General features: G+C 41.6%; 1 protein-coding gene across 23 annotated transcripts in view; it reads left to right on the forward strand.

Annotated features, from left to right (window-relative positions):
- The window catches only part of NSUN6 (NOP2/Sun RNA methyltransferase 6), a 178,245-nt gene that overhangs the window by 57,699 nt on the left and 96,402 nt on the right, over positions 1-24,144 (forward strand). For 22 of the 23 annotated variants that reach the window (XM_060292144.1, XM_060292147.1, XM_060292107.1 and 19 more), the window contains 2 exons: positions 12,840-12,988; positions 23,342-23,467. In XM_060292144.1, the coding sequence (XP_060148127.1) occupies positions 12,840-12,988; positions 23,342-23,467 (275 nt within the window). Of the gene's footprint in view, positions 1-12,839; positions 12,989-23,341; positions 23,502-24,144 lie in introns of all 23 variants that reach the window. The other variant, XM_030832375.2, reaches the window with a different exon arrangement.

Raw genomic sequence — 24,144 nt, forward strand, 5'->3', positions numbered from 1 at the left:
AGCAATGTTGAACATCTTTTCATATGCCTACTGTCCATTTGTATTTCCTCTTTGGAGAAATGTCTATTTAGGTCTTCTGCCCATTTTTCGATTGGGTTGTTTGTTTTCTTTTTGTTGTTGAGTTGTTTGAGCTGTTTGTATAATTTGGAAATTAAACCCTTGGTTGGTTGCATCATTTGCAAATATTTTCGCCCATTCTGTAGGTTGTCTTTTCGTTTTGTTGATTGATTGTTTCCTTTGCTGTGCAAAGGCTTGTAAGTTTGATTAAGTCCCATTTGTTTATTTTTGTTTTTATTTCTGTCACCTTGGGAGACTGACCAAAGAAAACATTGGTATGACTTATGTCAGAGAATGTTTTGCCTATGATCTTTTCTAGGAGTTTTATGGTGTCATGTCTTATGTTTAAGTCTTCAAGCCATTTTGAGTTTATTTTTTGAGTATGATGTGAGGGAGTGTTCTAACTTCACTGATTTACATGTGGCTGTCTAACTTTCCCAGCACCACTTGCTGAAGAGACTGTCTTTTTCCCATTGTATATTCTTGCCTCATGTGTCAAAGCTGTGTGATTGACCGTAGTTGTGTGGGTTTATTTCTGGGCTCTCTGTTCTGTTTCATTGATCCATATGTCTGTTTTTTGTGCCAATACCATGCTGTTTTGATTACTGTAGCTTTGTAGTATTGTCTGAAGTCTGGGAGGGTTATGCCTTCTGCTTTGTTCTTTTTCTTCAGGATTGCTTTGGCAATTCTGGGTCTTTGATGGTTCCATATGAATTTTAGGATTATGTGTTCTAGTTCTGTGAAAAATGTCATGAGTGATTTGATAGGGATTGCATTAAATCTGTAGATTGCTTTGGGTAGTATGGCCTTTTTTTTTTTTTTTTTTGCGGTACACGGGCCTCTCACTGTTGTGGCCTCTCCCGTTGCGGAGCACAGGCTCTGGACGCGCAGGCTCAGTGGCCATGGCTCACGGGCCCAGCCGCTCCACAGCATGTGGGATCTTCCTGGACCGGGGCACGAACCCGTGTCCCCTGCATTGGCAGGCGGACTCTCAACCACTGCACCACCAGGGAAGCCCAGTATGGCCATTTTAACAATATTAAATCTCATCCAAGAGCATGGGATATCTTTCCATTTCTTTGAATCATCTTCAGTTTCCTTTTTTAATGTTTTATAGTTCTCAGTGTATAAGTCTTTCACCTCCTTGGTCAGGTTTATTTAGTATTTTATTTTTGGGGGTGTGATTTTGAAAGGTATTGGTTTTTTGTTTGTTTGTTTGTTTTTACATTCCCTTTCTGCTATTTCATTGTTAGTGTAAAGAAATACAGCTGATTTCTGTATGTTAATCTTTTATCCTGCTAACTTCTTGAATTTGTTTATCAGTTCTAGTAGTTTTTGTGTGGAGTTTTTAGGGTTTTCTGTATGTAGAATCATGTCATTTGCATATAATGACAGTTTTATCTCTTCCGTCCTAATTTGGATACCTTTTATTTCTTTTTCTTGTCTGATTGCTGTGGCTAAGACTTCCAATACTATGTTGAACAGAAGTGGTGAGAGTGGGCATCCTTGTCCTGTTCCAGATTTTAGTGGGAAGGCTGTCAGCTTTTCACTGTTGAGTATTATATTAGCTGTGGGTTTGTCATAAATAGCTTTTATTATGTTGAGATATGTTCCCTCTGTACCCACTTTGGTAAGAGTTTTTATCATGAATGCATGTTGAATTTTGTTAGATGCTTTTTCTGCATGTATTGAAATGATCATGTGGTTTTTGTTTTTTCTGTTGTTGATGTGGTGTATCACATTGATTTGCATATGTTGGACCATCCTTGTGAACTTGGGATGAATCCCATTTGGTCGTGGTGTTTGATCTTTTTTATGTGTTGTTGGATTCAGTTTGGTAATATTTTGTTGAGAATTTTTGCATCTATATTCATCAAAGATATTGGCCTGTAATTTTCTTTTTTAGTGGTTTTCATATCAGGGTGATGGTGGCTTCATAGAATGTCTTTGGGAGTGTTCCCTCTTCTGCAGTTTTTTTGAAGAGTTGGAGAAGGATCGGTAAGAGTTGTTCTTTGTATGTTTGGTAGAATTCACCTATGAAGCCATCTGGTCCTGGACTTTTCTTTGTAGGCAGTTTTAAAATTACAGATTCTATTGATATTTCACTTCTAGTGATCAGTCTGTTCAAATTATCTATTTTCTTGATTCAGTTTTGGTGGACTGAATGTTTCTAGAAAGTTGTCCATTTCTTCTAGGTTGTTGAATTTGTTGGCATATAATTGTTCATAGTATTCCCTTTTTTTTTTTGTATTTCTATAGTGTTGGTTGTTATGTCCCTTTTTCATTTCTTGTTTAGATTATTTGGGTTCTCTCTCTTTCCTTCTTGGTGAGCCTGGCCAGAGGTTTGTCAATCTTGTTTATTACCCTTTCAAAGAACCAGCTCTTGGTTTTATTGATTTTTTTTCTATTGTTTTAAATCTCTGTTTATTTCCCCTCTAATCTTTATTATTTCCTTCCTAATGCTGACTTTAGGTTTTGTTTGTTCTTTTTCCAATTCTTTTAAGTGTTAACCTATTTGTTTTAGTTTCATATTACAGCTCAGAAAGCTGAGATTTGAGACAAACCTTTCAGTTTTATGATTCTTCATTTTTCTTTAGGAATTGGGGATATAGAGCCGGCAGGGAAAAACTGCCACATATCTTGTTTTGGAATAAAATAATACAGTAGTTAAATTGCTCTATTTCTCTCTCTTTGTCTCTATTTTGATTTGGTTTCATAAAGTATTCGATAAACTTGCATATTTTAATGAAGTAGTTGGCATTAGTTTCTCTAGAATGTTCACTGATTAAAGATGCTATTTGATTCATGATGACTTTTTAAAAAATTAACTTATTTTTTTATTTTCTTTTATATTGGAGTATATTTGTGTTTTTTTTTTTTTTTTTTTTTTTTTTTTTGCGGTACGCAGGCCTCTCACTGTTGTGGCCTCTCCCATTGCGGAGCACAGGCTTCAGATGCGCAGGCTCAGAGGCCATGGCTCACAGGCCCAGCCGCTCCATGGCACGTGGGATCTTCCCGGACCGGGGCACGAACCTGTGTCCCCTGCATCGGCAGGCGGACTCTCAACCACTGCGCCACCAGGGAAGCCCCTATATTGGAGTATATTTGATTTACAATGTTGTGTTAGTTTCAGGTGTACAGCAAAGTGATTTAGTTATACATACACATGTATTTATTCTTTTCCAGGATTCATGATGACTTTTAAAATGCCTGCTACATCAGTAGTAATGTGAAAATCCACATACCTTTAAGAAATTATTTTGTAACTTCTGCCTAATATGTAGTAAGTCACACGTGATTAAGAAGCCAAAACAAATGAAGCACATGGAATACTTGCCAGAAAAACAGGGACTATCCTGAAGAAGAGTGGGAGCAGGTCGGGTTGAATTGCCTGATTACATGACAACAGTGTGTCATGGTCAGTGGCTTGTCAGCCCTGAAGTGTTAGCCAGGGGTTTGCAGTTTATATCAGTGTGTAGGCTAGGGGGCTGTACCAGAGAGACCCAAAATACAGTGACTTAGAAAAGATAGAAGCGTTTTTTGGTTTTCTTGTTTATTTTTGTCTCACTGAAAAGTTAAAGAGGTGGACATCCAATGCTGGGAACTTCATCTCTGGGTCCAAGACAGCTGTTCCAGTTTTTGTCCCAGGGGGTAGGAAGGGACTGGGAGATGCACAAGACCTGGAAGTGGGGTGCATATCCCGCTGGCCACAACTTAGTAGTTTGATCAACTTAGCTACAAGGGGGGCTGGAAAACGTAGTCTTCAGCTGTGTTGCCATGTGCCCAGTTCACACCATTTCTATAGAAGAAGAGGATAATTGTTATTGAAGAACAAATAGCAGTCTGCCAAAAGCTTTGTACTATTAAAAGTGGAGATGGGGCTTCCCTGGTGGCGCGGTGGCTGAGAGTACGCCTGACGATGCAGGGGACGTGGGTTCGTGCCCCGGTCTGGGAGGATCCCACATGCTGCGGAGCAGCTGGGCCCGTGAGCCATGGCCACTGAGCCTGTGCGTCCAGAGCCTGTGCTCCACAACAGGAGAGGCCACAACAGTGAGAGGCCCGCGTACCGCAAAAACAAAAACAAAAAAAGAAAACAAAACAACAAAAAAAAGTGGAGATAGTGACTGTTTCCATTTTTTTCTTTTATTCATCGGTAAAATTTTTCTTCCCCCTTTAAAGTAAGTAAAAGAGCTTGAAAGCCTCTGAGTGGGTAAGTGAGATGCATAGTATAAGGTGCAAGGAGTGACCCAGTAACTATGCTAGCATCATGCTATGTGGTAGTTTTCCTACACAATTTGTTCTGGTTATGTTCTGTTGTTATCCACATCGTGCCACCACTTAGTGATGAAAACAACAGTAATCATTTCATTATTATTCTTCACAATTCTGGGGGCTGACCAGACCCTCAGATACATGGTTCTTACTTGCAGTATCTCGTGCAGTTGTGGTCATGTGGTAGTGGAGGGAGATGTCATCTTGAAGGTGCTCTCTTTCACATACACATCAGGAGAATGATGGTGGCTCTCAGGTGAGACCCCTCCACGTGTCCTGGATACTCTCAGCGTGTTGGTTGGGTGGGTTTCGAGGGCGAATGTTGGAATAGCCCCAGGCAGCAGCCATGTCCCCATTTATGACCTATTCCAGAAGTCACTTAGCATCGATTCTGCTGTTGCCCAGAATAAATGAGAAGGAATATTACATCCCACCTCTTGTGTCACTGTGGTGAGTGTCAGTGTCAGATTGTAAGAATGTGTGGAATGGACAGTCTTGTGGCAGCCATCTTTGGGAAGTATAATTGCTTTCACAGCCGTAAAGTATTTTTATTAAAAAAGAAATTATTTATTTGGCTGTGCCGGGTCTTTAGTTTCGGTGCACCGGGTCTTTAGTTGTGGTACACAGGATCTTTAGTTGCGGTGTGTGGGATCTTTGGTTGTGGCACGTGGGATCTTAGTTGCGACATGCGGGATCTGACCAGGGTTCAAACTCAGGCCCCCTGCCTTGGAAGCATGGAGTCTTAACTGCTGGACCACTGGGGAAGCCCCAGATTATTTTTATTTTTAGTCGTACATTTTTATATGCATAATGGATTGTTAGCTGAACACAGGACTACTGTAATGTGTAAAGTATTACACTTGTTTATCCTTTGTGACCACCTTTACACACTTTGCTTCATAAAGAAGAGGCCCGTGGAAGCACAGCACTCTCTCACCCTCCTGGAATTGAGGCTTCGGGTCCTGCTTCAGTGCCATTTATAAGTGATCGCTGCTGCCTCCTTCTCCTGCCATCCCCGACTGCTGCCCCTACTCTCGACCCCGCCCAACTCTGTGTCAGACTTGCCGTCAGGCACTGCCAACTCTACATCCTGGGCCCTGCCACATCTTGTTTATCCATTCTTCTGTCGATGAACATTTAGGTTGCTTCCATGTCTTGGCGATTGTAAGCAGTGCTGCAGTGAACACTGGGGTGCGTGTATCCTTTTGAACCATGGTTTTGTCTGGATATATGCCCAGTAGTGGGATTGCTGGATCATATGGTAGTTCTCTTTTTAGTTTTTTAAGAAACCTCCATACTGTTCTCCATAGTGGTTGTACCAATTTACTTCCCACCAACAGTGTTGGAGGGTTCCCTTTGCTTCACACCCTCTCCGACATTTGTTTGTAGACTTTAAAAAAATTTATTTATTTGGTTGTGCCGGGTCTTAGTTGTGGCAGGTGGGCTCCTTAGTTGTGGCATGCGAACTCTTAGTTGCGTCATGCATATGGGATCTAGTTCCCTGACCTGGGATCCAACCTGGGGCCCCTGCATTGGGAGCATGGAGTCTTAACCACTGGGCCACCAGGGTAGTCCCTGTTTGTAGACTTTGATCATGGCCATTCTGACTGGTGTGAGGTGATAACTCGTTGTAGTTTTGATTTGCATTTCTCTGATAATTACTGATGTTGAGCATCTTTTCATGTGCTTTTTGGCCATCTGTATGTTTTTGGAGAAATGTCTATTTAGATCTTGTGCCCATTTTTTGATTGGGTTGTTTGTTTTTTTGCCATAGAGCTGCATGAGCTGTTTCTATATTTTGGAGATAATCCCTGTCGGTCACATCATTTACGAATATTTTCTCCCATTCTGTGGGTTATCTTTTCATTTTGTTGATGGTTTCCTTTGCTGTGCAGAAGCTTTTGAATTTAATTAGGTCACATCTGTTTGTTTTTGTTTTTATTTCTATTACTCTAGGAGATGGATCAAAAAAGATACTGCTTGAATTTATGTCAAAGAGTATTCTTACTATGTTTGCCTCCAAGAGTTTTATAGTATCCAGTCTTACATTTAGGTCTTTAACTCATTTTGAGTTTATTTTTGTGCATGGTGTTAGAAAATGTTCTAATTTCATTTTTTACATGTAGCTGTCCAGTTTTCCCAGCACCATTTATTGAAGACACTGTCTTTTCTCCATTGTATAGTCTTGCCTCCTTTGTTGTAGATTAATTGATCATAGGTGCGTGGGTTTATTTCTGGACTTTCTGTCTTGTTCCGTTGATCTGTATTTCTGTTTTTGTGCCAGTTCCATACTGTTTTGATTACTGTAGCTTTGTAGTATAGTGTGAAGTCAGGGAATCTTATTCTTCCAGCTTTGTTTTTCTTTCTCAAGATTGTTTTGGCTATTCAGATATTTTTGTGTCTCCATAGAAATTTAAAATCTTTTTGTTTTTAGTTTTGTGAAAAATGCCATTGGTAATTGGATAGGGATTGCACTGCATCTGTAGATTGCCTTGGGTTGTATAGTCATTCTGACAATATTGATTCTTCCAACCCAGGAATATGGTATATCTTTCCTCTGTTTGTGTCATCTTCGATTTCTTTCATCGGTTTTTCGTAGTTTTCAGAGTACAGGTCTTTGTCTCCTTAGGTGGGTTTATCCGTAGGTATTTTATTCTTTTTGATGCGATGGTAAATGGGATTGTTTCTTTAATTTCTGTTTTTGGACTTTCATTGTTAGTGTATAGAAATGCAGCAGATTCTATGTTTTAATTTTGTATTCTGCAGCTTTACCGAATTCATTAATGAGCTCTAGTAGTTTTCTGGTAGTATCTTTAGGATTTTCTGTGTATAGTATCATGTCATCTGCGAACAGTGACAGTTTTACTTCTTCTTTTCCAATTTGGATGTCTTCTATATCGTTTTCTTCTCTGATTGCTGTGGCTAGGACTTCCAAAACTATGTTCAATAAAAGTGGTGAGAGTGGACATCCTTGTCTTGTTCCTGATCTTACAGGAAGTGCTTTCAGCTTTCCATCATTGAGAATGATGTTTGCTGTGGATTTGTCATATACGGCCTTTATTATGTTGAAGTGAGTTCCCTCTATGCCCACTTTCTGGAGAGTTTTCATCATAAATGGGTGTTGAATTTTGTCAAAAGCTTTTTCTGCATCTATTGAGATGATCATATGGTTTTTATTTTTCACTTTGTTAATGTGGTGTATCACACTGATTGATTTACAGATGTTGAAGAATTCTTGCATCCCAGGGATAAATCCCGTTTGGTCATGGTGTGTGATCCTTTTAATGTATTGTTGGATTTGGTTTGCTAGTATATTTGTTGAGGATTTTTGCATCTATGTTCATCAGTGATATTGGTCTGTAATTTTTTTTTTTTTTTTTTTTTTTGGTGGTATTTTTGTCTGCTTTTAGTATCAGGGTGATGGTGGCCTCATAGAATGAGCTTGGGAGTGTTCCTTCCTCTGCAGTTTTTGCAATAGTTCCAGAAGGATAGGTGTTAACTCTTCTGTAAATGTTAGATAGAATTTGCCTGTGAATCCATCTGGTCCTCTACTTTTCTCTTTTTTTAAAATAAATAAATAGATTTATTTATTTATTTATCTTTATTTTTGGCTGCATTGGGTCTGCGTTGCTGTGCGTGGGCTTTCTCTAGTTGCGGTGAGCGGGCTTCAGTAGTTGCAGCACGTGGGCTCAGTAGTTGTGGCTCGCAGGCTCTAGAGCGCGGGCTTAGTAGTTGTGGTGCATGGGCTTAGTTGCTTAGTTGCTCCGCGGCATGTGGGATCTTCCTGCACCAGGGCTCGAACACACGACCCCTGCATTGGCAGGCTGATTGTCAACCATTGCGCCACCAGGGAAGCCCCTCGACTTTTGTTTGTTGGGAGGTTTCAATCACAGTTTCAATTTCAGTACTTGTGATTGGTCTGTTCATATTTTCTATTTCTTCCTGGTTCAGTCTTGGGAGATTGTGTTTTTCTAAGAGTTTGTCCATTTCTTCTAGTTGGTCCATTTTATTGGCATATAGTTGATTGTAGTAGTCTCTTATGATCCTTTATATTTCTGTGATGTCCATTTCAACTTCTCCTTTTTCATTTCTAAGTTTATTCATCTGAGCCCTCTCCCTTTTTTCTTGACAAGTCTGGCTAAAGATCTATTCTGCCATCTTGTCTCAACACCCCTCAAAAGTTGAAAAAAGTGCTTGTTACTGGTTCTTGTTTCCTCGTCTCTCAAGCTGAGAACCAGTTTCCAGTAGGGCCTTGAGCCCACTGGTCAGGGCTACATGGTTTCCCTAGCTGAGCTTTGAGGTGAGAGGGAAAATGCACCCTTCTTCACTCCTCTGTTCTCTTCCCCACAACGATTGTGGTGTGGGGTGGTTGGCACTGGGGTTGGAGACACACCTCTGGAGCCCCTTTTACCCCTAAGAGCCACAGGCCAAACTGAAGTGACTGAGGCCCTGGCGTCGGGGGAGCCTCTCTGCTCTAATTTTTATTATTTTCTTCCTCTGCTTCATTTTTAGTTTGCTCCTCTTTTTTCAGTGTCTTAAGAATGGAAGCCTAGGTTATTACTTTGAGACTTTTCTTTTTTCTTTCTTCTTTTATTTTAATAAATTTATCTTTTTATTTTTGGCTGTGTTGGGTCTTCATCGCTGTGCAGACTTTCTCTAGTTGCGGCGAGCGGGGGCTACTCTCCATTGCGGTGTGCAGGCTTCTCATTGCGGTGGCTTCTCTTGTTGCAGAGCATGGGCTCTAGGCGGGTGGGCTTCAGTAGTTGTGGCACACGGGCTCAGTAGTTGCAGTACGCGGGCTCTAGAGTGCAGGCTCAGTAGTTGTGGCGCACGGGCTTAGTTGCTCCATGGCATGTGGGATCTTCCCGGACCAGGACTCGAACCCATGTCCCCTGCATTGGCAGGTGGATTCTCAACCACTGCACCACCAGGGAAGTCCTGAGACTTTTCTTTTTAATGTAGGTATTTACAGCTGTAAATGTCCCTCTAAGCACTATTTCACTACTTCCCATAAGATTTGGTACATTGTGTTTTGTTTTCGTTCACGTCACAGCATTTTAGGATTTACCTGTGATTTCTTTGCCCCACGGTTATTTAGGAGCATGTTTTTAAATTTCCACATACTTGGAATTTTCCAGATTTCTTTCTGTTACTAACTTCTGTTTTCATTCCATTTTGGTGGGAGAAGAAACGTGTGAGTTTAAGCTTGTTCAGATTTACTCAGCTTTGTCTTACGGCCTTGCATATGGTTTGTCTCCACGTGCACTGCAGAGGAATACGCGTTCTGCTGTTACATAGTGTTTTCTATTAGGTCTAGTTGGTTTATAATGTTGAAGTGTTCTGTTTCCTGTTGGTCTTCTGCCTCTTTGTTCTTTTCATTAGTAGTAGTTCTGTTTTTAATTTTATGAGGAACTTCCATACTGTTTTCCATAGTGGTTGCACCAGTTTACATTCCCACTGGCAATGCATGAGGGTTCCCTTTTCTCCACACCCTCTTCAACGCCTGTCTTTTTGATGACCTGTGGGTTTTTTTTTTATTTTTTTTTACTTTTTTATTTTATTTTTATTTTTATTTTTGGCTGCGTTCGGTCTTCGTTCGGCTCTTCTCTAGTTGCGGTGAGCGGGAGCTACTCTACGTTGTGGTGCTCGGGCTTCTCATTGCGGTGGCTTCTCTTCACAGAGCACGGGCCCTAGAGAGCACAGGCTTCAGTAGTGGTGGTGCACGGGCTTAACTGCTCCGCGGCATGTGGGATCTTCCAGGAGGAGGGCTTGAACCTATGTCCCCTGCATTGACAAGCGGCCTCCCAACCACTGCGCCACCAGGGAAGTCCCTGACCTGTGGTTTTGATGTGCATTTCCCTGATGATTAGTGCCGTTGGGTGTCTTGTCATGTGCCTGTTGGCCATCTGTCTGTCTCTTTTGGAAAAATGCCTGTTCAGGTTCTCTGCCCGTTTTTTAATCAGGTGGTTTTGTTTTTTTGATATTGAGTTTTGTGAGTTCATTATATACTTTGGGTATGGTATTAACCCTTATCAGGCAGATCATTTGCTACCGTTCTATAGATTGTCTTTTGGTTTTGTTGGTGGTTTCTTTCACTGCAAAAGCTTTTAGGTTTGATTAGGTGCCAGTTGTGTATTTTTGCTTTTGTTTTCCTTGCCTGAGGTGAAACAGAATTGCTAAGACTTCTGCAAAGGAGTGTGCTGCCTGTGTTTTCTTCTAGTTGGTGTATGGTTTCTGGTCTTACATTTAGGACTTTTGTTCATTTTCATTTTGTTTTTATATATGGTGTGAGAAAATGTTCTGACTTCATTCTTTTGCATATAGTCGTCCAGTTTTCCCCAAATCTCTTATTGAAGACTGTCTTTTCCCCCATTGTGTACTTTTGCTTCCCTTGTCATAGATTAATTGACTGTAAGTGTGCGGATTTATTTCTGGGCTCTCCAGAAGTTCAGGGGCGAGGCTCCCTGGAGCTGGGATTCAGAACTCTAAGGAGGGGGTTTTACCTAGCTGCTGTGCTGCGCAGGGTCCAGCTTGAGAGAGGGGGCTCTGTCCACTTCATACGGATACTTAAGGGAAAAAGCTGGAAACTGTACCTGTCAAGGCGAAGGGCTGTTACTGGGCTTGTTTGTTTGGTTTTTTTTTGTGGTACGCGGGCCTCTCACTGTTGTGGCCTCTCCCGTTGCGGAGCACAGGCTCCGGACGCACAGGCTCAGCGGCCATGGCTCACGGGCCCAGCCGCTCTGCGGCATGTGGGATCTTCCTGGACCAGGGCACGAACACGTGTCCCCTGCATCGGCAGGCGGACTCGCATCCACTGCGTCTCCAGGGAAGCCCTACTGGGCTTGTTTTGACAGAAACAGCAAGCCATCAGGAAGGATCAAGTCCTGTCCTCTACCCCTTTTATCTTTCATTCTCTTCCCACCCCCATCGCTTCTCTGCCTCCTGTTGGTGAATCTTGAAGCCAACAGGCAAAGGAGAATTGTAGTTCACAGAGTTCCCCCCTCAGCATCACACAGCAGAGTAGAGGTGGGTAAACTTGGAGCTCAGAAGAATATAGCTTAATAACTAGCATATTTGGAGCAGAACAGATAGTCCTTGAAATAGGTTCAAATGTATACTAAAATTTCGTATATGATAAAATTAGCATTGCAAACCTAGAGGGAAAAGTAAATTAATAAATGGCTCTAAGATGATTTTTTTGTTTGGAGGGCTGGGGGAAAGGTTTATACACAAAAGTAACTTTAGGATGGATTAAAGTTTACTGTCAAGAATTAAATGGAAAGTAACTAGAAGCAGGTATAGATGAACATTTATTTGACTTCATAATGGGGAAGATTTTAAAGCATGAAAGCAAAGCTAGAACTCAAGAAAAAAGATAAATTTAATACTCAACATTTATGTATGTAAAAAAAAACATGGCAGATGGCAAATAGTGGGAAATATTTGTAAAATAGTTAAGATGAGATGACTATTTTTGATGTACAAAGAGCTCTTCTAATCAATACAAAAAAGACAAGTCTCAGTAGAAAACCAGCAAAGACAATGTGACCATCTAAACAAAAAAATACAAATGGTCAATAACATAATTATCAACTTTGATGAGGATTTTGGGGAAAGTACACTCATGACACTGGAAGTGTAAATTGCATATACTCTTTCTACAGGATTTTATCAGTATGTATTAAAACCCTTAAAAATAATTGCTTACTTTGGAAAGATATTTCTTTGGAGGCAGTCGATAAGAAAGCAAGGATGGTTGTAGATGGAGATGAGTTAAATTGATAAGAGCTTGTGTCTCACAGTTTTGCAGTCAGAAAAGCAGGTTATCTTGGGGTGAGACCCAGAACGCTGCTGTGGGCACCGTAGGAAATCAGCTAGCTTTGCATGAAAGCAGTCTGCAGTAATATCTTGCCTACAGTTAGATACCATAAATATATGAGCAGACCCGCTTGGTTTCATGATTTTCTCCAGTAACCCTAAGTAGATGAGAAGCTGGAGTGGAGAAAGTTATGTAAGCAAATGCAGAGGGAAACCTGTGGAAGATTGGATTCGGGGCCATGTAGACTCATTCTAGAGCATAGCCTTGCTGATGGCCACAGAAGCAAGGAAGCCGAGGAACCATAGAACCAGGGTGTTTGCCTAGAAACTAAAAGGTAGTCTCTTTTTCTGGGGCTGTCTGCAGTAAGATTTACTAAGAAAAATACCAGCTCTTAGAATGACTACAGTTAATTTCATGTCCCAGCTCTGATGAAGTGTGGCTTCTGACATTGGGGGTACCGGTCTTGTTTGATTAGGCCTTGGCTTGCGCTGTATCAGTTAATCCTATAATAATCACATCTTTAACCTCTTTTACCTGTAAGTCAGTTAACTTAGCCAGCTACCTGATGGAATTGTTATGCATTACTTTCTGTTCTAGATGATGATGTTAAATTCCGATAATTGCATCTGTTTCAGGAGTTTTCTGTCCTAATAGGGCAGAGAGCAAATAATGTTTATAATTCTCTTTATAGGAGAACCTCCATTCTTACCGGAATCTTTTGACCGAATTCTTCTGGATGCTCCCTGCAGTGGACTGGGACAGAGACCAAACATGGCTTGTACTTGGACTTTGAAGGAAGTGACATCATATCAGCCATTACAGCGAAAACTCTTCACTGTGGTATGTGATAATTTTTTGCTGTGGAAGAAAGGTGACCTTTACTAGTTTGATCTTTTAAAGACTGAGAGCAGTATTCATAGCAGCATTATTCACAGTAACCAAAATGTGGAAAAAACCCAGGTATCCATCAACAGATGAAGGGATAAGTAAAATGTGGCATGTACATACAATGGAATATTACCCAGCCTTAAAAAGGAATGAAATTCTCATACACGCTACAACATGGATGAATTTTGAACACATTATGCTAAGTTATATAAGCCAGACACAAAAGGACCCAATGGTGTGTGATTCTGTTTACATGAGTATCAAGAATAGGCAAACTCATGGAGACGGAAAGTAGAAAAGAGGTTGCCAGAGGCTGGAGGGACAGGACAGCGAATGGGGAGTTCCTGTTTCATGGGATGATGAAGAAGTTCGGGAGATGGGATAATGGTGATGGTTGTAAACAGTGTGAGTGTACTTAATGCCATTGAATTGTACACTTAAAAATGGTTAAAATGGTAAATTTTATATACACTGTACCACACACACAGAACACCTGGTTTTCCTTTATGTTGACTCACTCTTTCATCTCAGGCAATAATAGAATTTCTTCTCTGAGGCATTTAAGGAATTTCAAACATTCTGCTCTGTCTTAAAAATAGAGCATTGTTGGGACTTCCCTGGCAGTCCAGTGGTTAGGACTCTGCGCTTCCACTGCAGGGGACCCGGGTTCGATCCCTGGTCGGGGAGCTAAGATCCTGCACGCTGCACGGCGTGGCCAAAAATAAAGGGGGGGTTGTTAACATAGTTGCTAATTGATGTAAAACATTTGGGTATAAAATAAATTACCTTTTTATAGGGTTCTTGGATCATCTTAGTGAATTAAAAGTGGGAACTCCAATAGAGGCAAACACATTCATAAGATTGGGAAGTGACAGCATCCAGTGTCAGATATAGAAGGACAGTAAAAATGTAGCGAATCTAACTGGTCTACAGTATGTTTCAGAAGAAGCCCAGATAGAACATGTGAGAATTTCTGTCAGTCTTGCCAACATGATTCCATAGGATGTAGACAGCATTTTATCAGAGATGATCCCACCATTTCCTCTCAGTTCTCTAATTATAAATACACAAGCTACAGCAACAGTGGGTATGCTCTGATGATTCCATCTCTGAAGCTATTTTTCAGGACATTTCTTTTCAGCACTGCTGGTGTCTCCTTTCCTACACAAAAGTGGCACTAAGAGTGGATTGTTTAAACTTTTATTGTATATGGTCTTCAGAGAACACATCCTGGAAGTTAAAACAGCAAGCAGCAAAAAAAAAGCAGCTTTGCTTCTAGCTGCAGCCCAGTTTGATGTGAGGGTAAAATTAGGACCTGTTTTAAGAGACATGGCTTTTTGTTCTTTTTAGCTCATAGCGAAAAGACATTTTAAGAGGCTACTTGGGAGGAGATGTGTTGGTCTCAGTGACAAGGAGCATCTGACCGTGTGCAAGAGAGAGTGTAGGATCCAGTGGGTGTGCCACTGGGTGAGGGTAGGGGTTGGGACTGTGGACCCAGTGCCTCCACATACGTTACTCTAGGTACCTGGGTTTCCATATGGGAGAAGTGGGTAGGGTAACTCCCCCTGATGGGGTACCGTTCTCATGGCGGTTATAAGATTTGTTTAGAAAAGCTGTGTAATGTGCTTAGAACAGCAGCTGGCACCCAGTGGCAAAGTTTAAATTTTGATCCGTGTACTAGCATTAAGAAAGCATAGTATATGCTTTTTTTTTTTAAGATTTTTATTAACTTTTTTTTAAAATTTGGGGATTTGAAAAGAGAAACTTTTGTTATTTGGGACAAGTTCATTTTCATATTACACCTTATTTCCTGGACAGATACTCATTGGGCACCTCCTATATGTAATACACAATTCTAGGTGCTGATGACATGCTAGTCAACCCCTGACCTTTTACATGGGGTTTCTGTTCTAACTGGGGAGGAAAATAAACAGCTAGTTGAGTTAGAGATTTCTTGTATTCCAAGGCAGTGCCCAATGAAGCAAACTTTAGGGAGGAAGGGGGATGGGAGCGCCTGATTGGAACAGTTGAAAATTGTACAGGGGCTGGGCAGGGAGGGCGCTGCTGAGACGCTGATATAGAAACAAAGATAAGAGGATGGTGAGGAGGGAGCGAGCACTGCAGGGAAGGAGCAGAGCTTTCCGGGCTGGTGCAGAGGTCCTGAGGTAGGTGTGTGCCATGCACCTTCCAGAGCAGCAGGGGCAGGTGGCGCTCAAGCAGGGCAAGCCAGGCACATGAGAAGGGAAGGCTGCGAGGGGCCTGCTGTACGCAGGGCCTCGAAGGCCACTCGAGGACGTGGGCTTTGACTCCAAGGGATGACGGGAACATTGGAAGGGCTTTTTTGTTCTGTTTTGTTTTTTGGCTGTGCCGTGCGGGTTGTGGGATCTCAGTTCCCCGGCCAGGGATTGAACCTGGGCCGCGGCAGGGAAAGCCTGGGATCCTAACCACTAGGCCACCAGGGAACTCACCATGGGAGGGTTTTGAGCTGAGAAGAGACAGTTCTAAAAGCACCGATCTGGCTGCTGTGTTGAGAATAGATGGTAGGAGGGCAGGGAATGAAGCAGGTAGGAAACTGAATAATCCAGGCGAAAAATCATGAAACTTGGAGCAGAATGATAGCAGCGGAAGTTGGTGAGAAGTAGCCAATCTCTGGATATATTTTGAAGGTAGAGCCGATGGCATTTGCTTGATGACTGGGGAATGTGAGAACAAGAGGCATAAAGGATAATCTGAGGTTGGGGCCTGCGCCCCGGGGAGGACGGGAATCCGGCTCCAGGAGGGTTCAGAGGAAGAAGGTAGGAGTTTAGTTTGGGACGTGTCACGTCTGAGGGTAAAAATATTGAGAATGCAGTTGAACATATGGGTACAGAATTCAGAAAGGAGTCTCACCTAAAAATGTAAATTGGTGAGTTTTCAGTATAAAAATGGTATCTAAAGCCGTGAAACTGAATGAGCACATTTGGGAAAGTCTTGGTCCAGATGGACTAAAACAGCTACAAGATAATGAAATGCATCTGGCCTGGAACACTCTAACTAAAGAGAGAGTCCTGGTCATACAGACCATCACTTATTTATCCCAGACACTTGAAAAAGGTATCATATATGTATATTTTTTTTCTTTATACACCTTTATTTTGTACACATTTATAAATGTTGTGTGTTACAACAAGCCTGACTTACTCTTCCCATTTAAAAAATAAACCATAAATAATATAAAGGAATCATGGTCTTTTTCTCCTTTATAAATCCTACCCATGAGTCTTTTTGTTTTTAATAAATTGTTTTGGAGTATAGTTGATTTACAATGTTGTGTTAGTTTCAGGTATACAGCAAAGTGATTCAGTTATACATATATCCATTCTTTTTCAGACTTTTTTCTTATATAGGTTATAACAATACTGAATAGAGTTCCCTGTGCTATACAGTAGGTCCTCGTTGGTTATCTATTTTATACATAGTAGTGTATGTGTGTTAATCCCAAACTCCTAGTTTATCTGTCCCCCATACTGTTACCCCTTTGATAATCATAACTTTGTTTTCTATGTCTGTGCGTCTATTTCCATTTTGTAAATAAGTTCATTTGTATCATTGTTTTTAGCTTCCACATATAAGTGATACTATGTGCTATTTGTCTTTCTCTATCTGACTTGACTTCACTGAGTATGACAGTCTCTAGGTCCATCCATGTTGCTGCAAATGGCATTATTTAATTCTTTTTTTATGGCCAAGTAATATTCCATTGTACATATATACCACATCTTCTTTATGCATTCCTCTGTTGATGGACATTTAGGTGGCTTCCATGTCTTGGCTATTATAAATGGTGCTGCTGTGAACACTGGAGTGCGTGTATTTTTTTTTGTTTTTAAATTTTTATTTTATATTGGAGTATAGTTGATTTACAATGTTGTGTTGGTTGCAAGTGTGCAGCAAAGTGATTCATTTATACATATACATGTATCCATTCTTCTTCAGATTCTTTTCCCATGTATAGGTTATTACAGAATATTGAGTAGAGTTCCCTGTGCTGTACAGTAGGTCCTTGTTGATTATCTATTTATATATATGGTAGTGTATATATGTTAATTCCAAACTCCTAATTTATCCCTCCCTGCCACCTTTCCCCTTTGGTAACCATAAGTTTGTTTTCTATGTCTGTGAGTCTGTTTCTGTTTTGTAAATAAGTTCATTTGTATCATTTTTTTAGATTCCACATATAAGTGGTATCATATGATTTTCGTCTTTGGCTTATTTCACTTAGTATGATAATCTCTGGGTCCATCCATGTTGCTGCAAATGGCATTATTTCATTCTTTTTTATGGCTGAGTAATATTCCATTGTATATATGCACCACATCTTCTTTATCCATTCATCTGTTGATAGACATTTAGGTTTTTTTCATGTCCTGGCTATTGTAAATAGTGCTGCAGTGAACATTGGGGTGCATCTGTCTTTTCTAATTACAGTTTTCTCCAGATATATGCCCAGGAGTTGGATTGCTGGATCATATGGCAACTCTATTTTTAGATTTTTAAGGAACCTCCATACTGTTCTCCATAGTAGCTGTATCAATTTACATTCCCACCAACAGTGCAAGAGGGTTCCCTCTTCTCCACACTCTCTCCAGCATTTATTGTTTGTAGGCTTTTTGATGATGGCCATTCTGCCTGGTGTAAGGTGGTACCTCACTGTAGTTTTGATTTACATTTCTCTGATAATTAGTGAAGTTGAGCATCTTTTCACGTGCTTTTTGGCCATCTGTATGTCTTCTTTGGAGAAGTGTCTGTTTAGATCTTCTGCCCATTTTTTGATTGAGTTGTTTGTGTTTTTGACAGAGCTGCATGAGCTGTTTGTATATTTTGGAGATTAATCCCCTGTCAGTCGCTCTGTTTGCAAATATTTTCTCCCATTTTGTGGGTCATCTTTTCGATTTGTTGATGGTTTCCTTTGCTGTGCAAAAGCTTTGAAGTTTAATTAGGTCCCATTTGTTTATTTTTATTTTCATTACTGTAGGAGGTGGGTTCACAGATATTGCTGTGATTTATAGCAAACAGTGTTCTGCCTTTGTTTTCCTCTAGGAGTTTTATAGTGTCTGGCCTTACATTTAGGTCTTTGATCCATTTTGAGTTTATTTTTGTGTATGGTGTTAGAGAATGTTCTAATTCCATTCTTTTACATGTAGCTGTCCAGTTTTCCCAGCACCACTATTGAAGAGACTGTGTTTTCTCCATAGTATATTCTTGCCTCCTTTGTCATAGATTAATTTTCCATAGGTGTGGGGTTTATTTCTGGGCTTTCTATCCTCTTCCATTGATCTATGAGTCTGTTTTTGTGCCAGTACCATACTGTTTTGATGACTGTAGCTTTGTATCATGTTCTGAAGTCTGGGTGTCTGATTGATTCCTCCAGCTCCATTTTTCTTTCTCAAGATTTCTTCTGCTATTCGGGGTCATTTGTGTCTCCATACAAATTTTGGTGTCAGGGTGATGGTGGCCTCATAGAATGAATTTGGGAGTGTTTCTTCCTCTGCAGTTTTTTGGAAGAGTTTCAGAAGGGTAGGTGTTAACTCTCCTGTAAACGTTTGATAAGGTTCACCAGTGAAGCCATCTGATCCTGGACTTTTGTTTGTTGGAAGATTTTTAATCACAGTTTTAATTTCAGTACTTGTGATTGGTCTGTTCATATTTTCTATTTCTTCCTGGTTCAGTCTTGGGAAATTGTACCTTTCTAAGAATTTGTCCATTTCTTCTAGGTTGTCCATTTCATTGGCATATATGTGTTCATAGTAGTCTCTTACGACTCTTTGTATTTCTGTGGTGTCCATTGTAACTTTTCCTTTTTCATTTTTCATTTTATTAACTTGAGCCCTCTCCCTCTTTTTCTTTTTTTTTTTCGGTATGCGGGCCTCTCACTGCTCTGGCCTCTCCCGTTGCAGAGCACAGCCTCCGGACGCGCAGGCTCAGCGGCCATGGCTCACGGGCCCAGCCGCTCCGCGGCATGTGGGATCTTCCCAGACCGGGGCACGAACCCATGTCCCCTGCATCAGCAGGTGGACTCTCAACCGCTGCGCCACCAGGGAAGCCCCTCCCTCTTTTTCTTGATGAGTCTGGCTAAAGGGTTATCAATTTTATCTTTTCCAAGAACCAGCTTTTAGTTTCATTGATCTTTTCTATTGTTTTCTTCATCTCTGTTTCATTTATTTCTGCTCTGATCTTTATGGTTTCTTTCCTTCTGTTAATTTTGGGTTTTGTTTGTTCTTTCTCCAGTTGCTCTAGGTGTAAAGTTAGTGGTTAATTTGAGATGTTTCTTGTTTCCTGAGGTAAGATTGTATTGCTGTAAACTTCCCTCTTAAAACTGCTTTTGCTGCATCCCGTAGGTTATGGATCGTTGTGTTTTCATTGTCATTTGTCTCCAGATAGCTTTTGATTTCCTCTTTGATTTCTTCTGTGACCCATTGATGTTTTAGTAACATATTGTTTAGCTTCCCTGTGTTTGTGTTTCTTACAGTTTTTTTCCCAGTAATTGATTTCTAATCTCATAGCGTTGTTGTCGGAAAACATGCTTGATATGATTTCAACTTTCTTAAATTTACTGAGGCTTGATTTGTGGCCCAAGATATGATCTATCCTGGAGAATGTTCCATGTGCACTTGAGAAGAATGTGTATTCTGCTGCTTTTGGATAGAATGTTCTATGTATATGTGAATTAAGTTCATCTGGTCTGATGTGTCATTTAAGGCCTGTGTTTATTGATTTTCTTTCTGGATGATCTGTCTGTTGATGAATGTGGGGTGTTAAAGTCCCCCACTATTATTGTGTTATTGTCAATTTCTCCTTTTATGGCTGTTAGTATTTGCCTTATATATTGAGTTGCTCCTATGTTGGATGCATGTATATTTACAGTTGTTATATCTTCTTCTTGGACTGATCCTTTGATCATTATGTAGCGTCCTTCTTTGTCTCTTGTAACAGTCCTTATTTTAAAGTCTATTTTGTCTGTTATGACAAAAGTAGCAAAAAGTATTGCTACTCCAGCTTTCTTTTGATTTCCATTTACATGGAATACCTTTTTTCCATCCTCTCACTTTCAGTCTGTATATGTCCTTAGATCTGAGGTGGTTCTCTTGTAGACAGCATATATATCAGTTTTGTTTTTGTATCCATTCAGCCAGTCTGTGTCTTTTGGTTGGAGTATTTAATCCATTTACATTTAAGGTAATTATCGATAATGTGTTCTTATTGCCATTTTTGTTAATTGTTTTGGATTTGTTTTTGTAGGTCTTTTTTCTTCCCTTCCTCTTTTGTTCTCTTGTGATTTGATGGCTATCTTTCGTGTTGTGTTTGGATTGGTTTTTCTTTTTTGGTTTGTCTATTGTAGATTTTTGGTTTGTGGTTCCTGTGAGGTTCTGATACAGCAGTTTATATATATACAAGGTTGTTTTAAGTTGCTGGTCTCTTAATTTCCAGTACATTTCCAATGTCCTGCATTTCTACTCTCCTCTCCTCATATCATATTTGTGTGTGGATGATTTCCTACCGTTACTTTAAGTTTGCCTATGCCCGTGAGATTTTCCATTTGTAATTTTCTTATTTCTACTTGTAGCCTTTTCTTTTCTGTCTAGAGAATTTCCTTTAGCATTTGTTGTAAAGCTGGTCTGGTGGTGCTGAATTCTCTTAGCCTTTGCTTGTCTCTGAAGCTTTTGATTTCTCCGTCAAATCTGAATGTTGTATCTGAATGAGGGCATTGCTGGGTAAAGTATTCTTGTAGTAGGTTTTTCCCTTTCATCACTTTAAATATATTGTGCCTCTCCCTTCTGACTTGCAGAGTTTCTGCTGAAAAATCTGCTGATAACCTTATGGGGATTCCTTTTTATGTTATTTGTTCCTTTTAATATTTTTACTTTGTCTTTAATTTTTGTCAGTTTGATTAATGTGTGTCTTGGCATGTTCCTCCTTGGGTTAATCTTGTATGGGACTCTCAGCGCTTCCTGGACTCGAGTGAGTGTTTCCTTTCTCACGTCAGGGAATTTTTGGCTATAATCTCTTCAAATATTTTCTCAGGCCCTTTCCCTCTCTCTTCTCCTTCTCAGACCCCTATAATGTGAACGTTGGTTCATTTAATGTTGTCCCAGAGGTCTCTGAAATTGTCCTAATTTCCTTTCATTCTTTTTTCTTTATTCTGTTCTGTGGCAGTGATTTCTACCACTGTCTTCCAGCTCACTTACTTGTTCTTCTGCCTCATTTTTTCTGTTATTGATTCCTTCTAGTGTAGTTTTCATTGCAGTTATTGTATTGTTCATCTCTGTTTGTCCTTTAAATCTTCTAGCTCTTTGTTAAACATTTCTTCTGGTCTTCTTGGTCTGTGCCTCCGTTCTTTTTCTGAGATCTTGGATCATCTCTACTATTGTTACTGTAAATTCTTTCTCAGGTAGATTGCCTGTCTCCACTTCACTTAGTTTTTCTTTTTGGTTCTTATCTTGTTCCTTCTTCTGGAACATATTTCTCTGCTGTCTCATTTTGTCTGACTGTATGTGTTTGTGTCTCTGTTTCTCAGGCTGCAGGACTGTGGCTCCTCTCGCTCCTGGTGTCTGCCCCCTGGTGGATGAGGTTGGTCCTGGGGCTTGTGCAGGCTTCCTGGGGGGAGGTGCCTGCCCACTGGTGGGTGCAGCTGGGTCTCGTCCCTCTGGTGGGCAGGTTCATGTCAAGTGGTGTGTTTAGATGTGGCTGTGAGCTCAGTATGGCTTTAGGCAGCCTGTTTGCTGATGGTTGGGGCTGTGTTCCTGTCCCACTGGTTGTATGGTCTGAGGTGTTCTAGCACTGGAGCCTATAGGTTGTTGGGTAGGCCTCGGTCTTGGTGCCAAAACGGCGACCTCCTGGAGAACTCAGGCCAATCAGTATTCCCTGGGACCTCTGCCACCAGTGACCTTGCTCCCATAGTGAGCCACAGTTAACCCATGCCTCCCCAGGAGACCCTCCAAAACCCACAGGTAGGTCTAGCCCAGGTGTCTACGGAGTCACTGCTTTGCGCTGGGTCCCAGTGCATGTGAAATCTTGTGTGCACCTTCCAAGACTGGAGTCTTTGTTTCCCCTCGTCCTATGGAGGTCCTGCACTTAAGCCCTGCTGGTCTTCAAAGCCAAATGCTCTGGAGGTTCCTCCTCTTGTGCCAGACCCTCAGGCTGGGGAGCCTGACCAGGGGCCCAGAACTTTAACTCTTGTGGGAGAACCTTGCGCTGTAATTACTTTCCATTTTGTGGGTTGCCCACCCGGCGGATATGGGATTTGCTTATATTGTGAAAGTGTCCCTCCTACTGTCTTGTTGTGGCTTCTTCTTCGTCTGTGGATATATTGTAGCAAACTGTCTTTTTTGGTAGGCTCTGATCTGTTTTTGTTGGTGGTGGTTCAGCATTTCGGTGTGATGTTGGTGTTTCTGTGAGAGGAGGTGAGGTCAGGTCCCTCTACTCCGCCATCTCGTCCGGAATCGAGGGCTGCTTTTAGTCTGGATGCTTGCTGCCTCGCTCCTCAGTGTGTGCTGGCCGTTATCCACTTGATACGGGCTGTGCAGGTGCGGTGGCCTGTGCGTGCTCCCGGTACGGCTGGGGCAGCCGTTGGCACCCTCTCCCGTGTCTCCCAGTGGTGGCAGCGGCCCGCGTGCTCCCGGGGATAGCGGGGGTGGCGACGGGAGCCTGCTCGTGGGTCTCTTAGTGGTGGTAGTGGCCTGTGCCTGCCTCTGGAGCCCGTGATGGTGGTGTCGGCTCGTGCCCGCCCCCAGTGCTTGTGTAGGCTGTGTCCTGCTGCCTTGGAGCGCGTGTAGGGAAAGACGCCCCTGTGGTTTTCCCACCCCTCCCCCCAACAGTGGTGCCTTGCCGTCTCTCATGGGCCCAGGCTTCTTCTGAGTGCAGCCTCAGCTGCCATTCTCCAGCCTCTTCAAGGTGTCTTCACACAGCCAACCCTGGTCCTTTCCCGGGACTGTCTCTGAAGCCCAAGCTTCAGCACCCAGCGCCCCACCTCCCCATACTGGCAGTTGCAGGAAACTTACCTTCTGCACAGCTCCCTCTCAGGGCCGCAGGTCCAGTCCTGATTCCTTTCTCTCTCTCTTTTTCTTTTTTCTTTTGTCCTGGCTGGTTATGTGGAGGTTTTCTGGCCCTTCTAGAAATCTGAGGTCTTCTGCATTTTCATGCAGTAGATGTTCTGTGAGAATCGTTTCACTTATAGATGTATTTCATGTATATATTTGTTTATATACATTATATTTAAAATGTTCACTTGCTCTTGCGATACTCATCATCGATCACACCTGTCTTTAGGCAGTGGAGCTGCTGAAGCCGGGGGGCGTGCTGGTGTATAGCACGTGCACTGTCACCCTAGCAGAGAATGAAGAACAGGTCGCCTGGGCCCTCAAGACATTTCCTCACCTTCAGCTTCAGCGCCAGGTGAGGGCCATTGCCGTTGTCTCTGGGTGATCCGGTAAGTCGTGGAAACTTAAGCATGTTGATAAACACAGAGAGTGATGTGAAGAGACGCGGTGCACGAGGTTTCTCTAATGAGAGCTGTTCCAGACCGCCCTTAGAGGAATTTCACATCCTGACCCAGTGTTTCCAGGCCGTCACTGTCTGCGGTTGTGTTAAGATGCCACAGAGCTCAGGGGTTTTCTGTCACATGTTTACTTGACTTGTGGCTCTTGTTCGTGTTACTCAGAATTTTGTTTCTAAAACCCTTCCTCCACCCCTCGGTCCTATAACTTTTCTGATAGGGCAAATGTTGAGCAGTTTTCTAATATCACACCAAAGCCCAAAGAGGCTTTAATAACTGGGATGTCAGAAGACTAGCCAAGGGGGGAAGTGGCTCAGGGTTATTGCTTCCTTCTGGATCCTTATATGAGATGGGGGACATTTCAAAAGGTGGCTTGTACTTTATTTTACCTAGCACTGTCTTTCCGTTCTGGTTTTTATTAAAACTATATTTATGACTAGATTTTTTAGCCCATGATGTTTGAGATTAGGTTTAAATCTGTGGTAATGCTCACATTCATTCAGATAAACTGAACATCTAATGTCAGTTGTTCCAGTACAGAATTCTAGTAAGTAATTGGAATACACAGACAGAAGGC

The sequence above is a fragment of the Globicephala melas genome, chromosome 2, assembly GCF_963455315.2.
Source record: "Globicephala melas chromosome 2, mGloMel1.2, whole genome shotgun sequence".
Taxonomy (NCBI): domain Eukaryota; kingdom Metazoa; phylum Chordata; class Mammalia; order Artiodactyla; family Delphinidae; genus Globicephala; species Globicephala melas.